This window comes from Antrostomus carolinensis, unplaced genomic scaffold (genome assembly GCF_000700745.2).
Source record: "Antrostomus carolinensis isolate BGI_N321 unplaced genomic scaffold, ASM70074v2 scaffold32859, whole genome shotgun sequence".
In the NCBI taxonomy this organism is placed as follows: domain Eukaryota; kingdom Metazoa; phylum Chordata; class Aves; order Caprimulgiformes; family Caprimulgidae; genus Antrostomus; species Antrostomus carolinensis.
The window spans coordinates 38,960-41,757 of record NW_010341268.1 but is presented as its reverse complement, the minus strand read 5'-3'; the positions used below and the strand labels follow the sequence as shown (position 1 = coordinate 41,757).

The following is a 2,798-nucleotide window of genomic DNA, read 5'->3' as shown; positions in this document are numbered from 1 at the left end:
TCTTTGAGTGAGTATCGAGGGCAGCACACGGGGGGTTTTGGTGCTGAATCACATCATCCAGCCCTGGCTGGCACGGCCCTGGCACGTGGGTGTCTGTGTGGGAGAAGAGAGTTGCAAAAATCACCTGTGTCTGCGGTCACCTTCAGACCCACACGGGGCATTTCCAGCCCTGCAGACAGGACTCCCTGGTCCTCACCCCACCCCACGCCAAGGCTGGGGCCACGCTGGCCATGGCATGGGGTGTGTGGGGTGGGGTACCCCCATCCTGTGCCCAACATCCTCCCCAGGGTAAGAGGAGACCCCCCCAGCCCTGGGCAACTCGGCAGCTCATAGCTCAGAAGGGAGTGACTATTTAGAAACATCAAGTGTTGTGAGTTGGAAGGACCCACAAGGACCATGGAGTCCAACTCCTGTCCCTGCACAGGACAATCCCAACATTCACACCATGTCCCTCAGGGCCTTGGCCAAATGCTGCTGGAATCTTGTCAGGCTTGGTGCCATGAGCACCTCCCTGGGGAGCCTGTTCCAGTGCTCCACCACCCTCTGCCTCAAGAACCTTTTCCTCATGGCCAACCTCACCCTCCCCTGCCACATCTTCCTGCCATTCCCTCTGCTCCTGGCATTGGTTGGTGGCCAGAGAGAAGAGATCAGCGCCTGCCCCTCCTCTTCCCCTTGGGAGGAAGTTCTAGACCCCCATGAGATCTCCTCTCAGTCTCCTCTTCTCCAGGCTGAACAAACCAAGTGCCTTCAGCCTCTCCTCACACCCTTCTCCTCCAAACCCTTCACCAGTTCTGTTTTAAAACAACTCTCCCCATGCTCCCCCCTCAAAAGCATCATTAAAGGTCTCCTGCCCAGACACAAGGAGCCCCTCTCCCCACTCCTCCCCACGGCACTGACTGTTGCTCCCCACAGCCCAGCCGAGGTTCGTGGTAGGACCTGTGGAGCCTTTTACGCCCGAGCATCCCGTGGGAACCTGGACCTGCTGCCCAGGGGCTCAGCCCGGCGGACGGAGCTGCTGCACGGGGCATTGACCTGCCTGGTGAGTGGGGACAGAGCTGGGGGTGGCCAGGGTCCCCCACCCCTTGCTGGGTGCTCGTACAAGGGCTGGGTCATCTCTCATAGGGGGTGAGGAGCAGCCGCCTGCACCCCGAGCAGCTCAGCAGCCTCGGGGTTCTGGTGTGTGACATGGAGCCAGAGACCATCACAGCCTCAGATTCCAGCATCCTGGAGAACCTGAAGCTCTGCCCAGCGCTGACGGGGACCCAGCAGGACGCCCTCAACGCCGTGCTCCTCAGAGGGGACACCACGTATGGGTAAGGAGCCTCCACCTGCTCCTGTGGGGTGGGCAACGAGCAGGCGGGATCAGCACCCATGAGGACGCTGAGCTGGTCCTTCTCCTGACGGCTCCAGGGACCCTTCGAGCTGGGACCTACAGACTCTGCAAAATCTGGGGCCACTCGTGCTGGCTTTGAACCAGACCACGCTGAGCTTGGTGGCTGAGGTAAGTCTCCTCCTGAAGACCTCGGGGGGAGTTGCCCATCAGCCAGGCCAGCCCTGAGGCTGCAGGACGTGGCACCCTCTCCCCCGGGCAGGCAGCGCGGGACGCTTTCGGCAGGAGCATCGCGGCCGCGTACGGGAGCCAGGGACGTTCCCAGCGGGAGAGATCCCTGACCCTCCTCAGGGCCTTCACAGCAGCCAGAGCTTCAGCTCACCCCAGGCTGAAGCGAAGCGCAGACCGTGAGTGTTTCCATTCACTGTGTCCAGTGTGGAGCAATTCAGAGCTCTTGGGGAGGAAAAAACATCCCCGGGCTGGTCGGTGTCTGGGTGTCCCCAGGGAGGGGGACAGGATGGGGCACAAAGCTGTAGGATTCCTGTAAAGTAACTGGGGAGGTGGAGAAACATCTCATAGCCTGACAGGGCGTTTGCTCTTACCTGGGAGCAGGAGAGCGGCAGCAGCAGCCGGGAAGGAGCTGGAAGTGGGGAGAATCCCAGACTGGGTTGGGTTGGGAGGGACCTTAAAGCTCATCCAGTCCCAAACCCCCTGCCAGCAGCAGGGACACCTTCCACTAGACCAGGTTGCTCAAAGCCTCATCCACCCTGGCCGAGAACACTTCCAGGGAGGAGCAGCCACAGCTTCTCTGGCCAACCTGGGACACTGTCTCACCACCCTCACACCAAAGAATTTCTTCCTCACATCTCAGCTCCATCTCCCCTCTGACACTTTCAAGCCATCACCCCTTGTTCTGTCACTCCCTGCCCTTGGCCAAAGTCCCTCCCCAGCCTTCCTGGAGCCCCTTCAGGTACTGGGAGGCCACTAGAAGGTCTCCCCGGAGCCTTCTCTTCTCCAGGCTGAACAGCCCCAACTCTCTCAGCCTGTCCTCACAGCAGAGCTGCTCCAGCCCTCGCATCATCCTGGTGGCCTCCTCTGGACTCACTCCAGTAGCTCCATGTCCTTGTGCTGTTGGTGGCCCCAGAACTGGATGAAAGCTCCTGGAGCTGTGCAGGGGTAGAGCCCAAGGAGGATGCTGCAAGAGCAGAGGATGCTCGTGTGGGTGATGTGGAAAAGGGTTCACCTTGCCGGGGCCTTTAACAGGACAAAGTGCATGTGCTCTGCAGAAACATCAGCAGGTTCTTCAGGAATCACTTTAAGGAACCTGGGAGGGGAGGAAACACTGTCTGCCTGACGTGTCCCCTTGCCCACAGGCTGCCTGTCCGAGCCCATCACAGCCAGCACCATCTCCGACATCCTCTTACTCTTCATCTACAACACCAGCGAGCAGTTCGAGCTCTGCCTGAGC

At 60.2% G+C, this 2,798-nt stretch overlaps 1 protein-coding gene across 1 annotated transcript in view; it reads left to right on the top strand.

Annotated features, from left to right (window-relative positions):
* Window positions 1-2,798, top strand: part of LOC114818963 (mesothelin-like protein) — a 6,785-nt gene that overhangs the window by 358 nt on the left and 3,629 nt on the right. The window contains 4 exon segments of the mRNA XM_029087089.1: window positions 1,123-1,313; window positions 1,411-1,505; window positions 1,597-1,737; window positions 2,662-2,798. The exon segment at window positions 2,662-2,798 is cut by the window's right edge and continues 21 nt beyond it. Of these exon segments, the coding sequence (XP_028942922.1) occupies window positions 1,123-1,313; window positions 1,411-1,505; window positions 1,597-1,737; window positions 2,662-2,798 (564 nt within the window).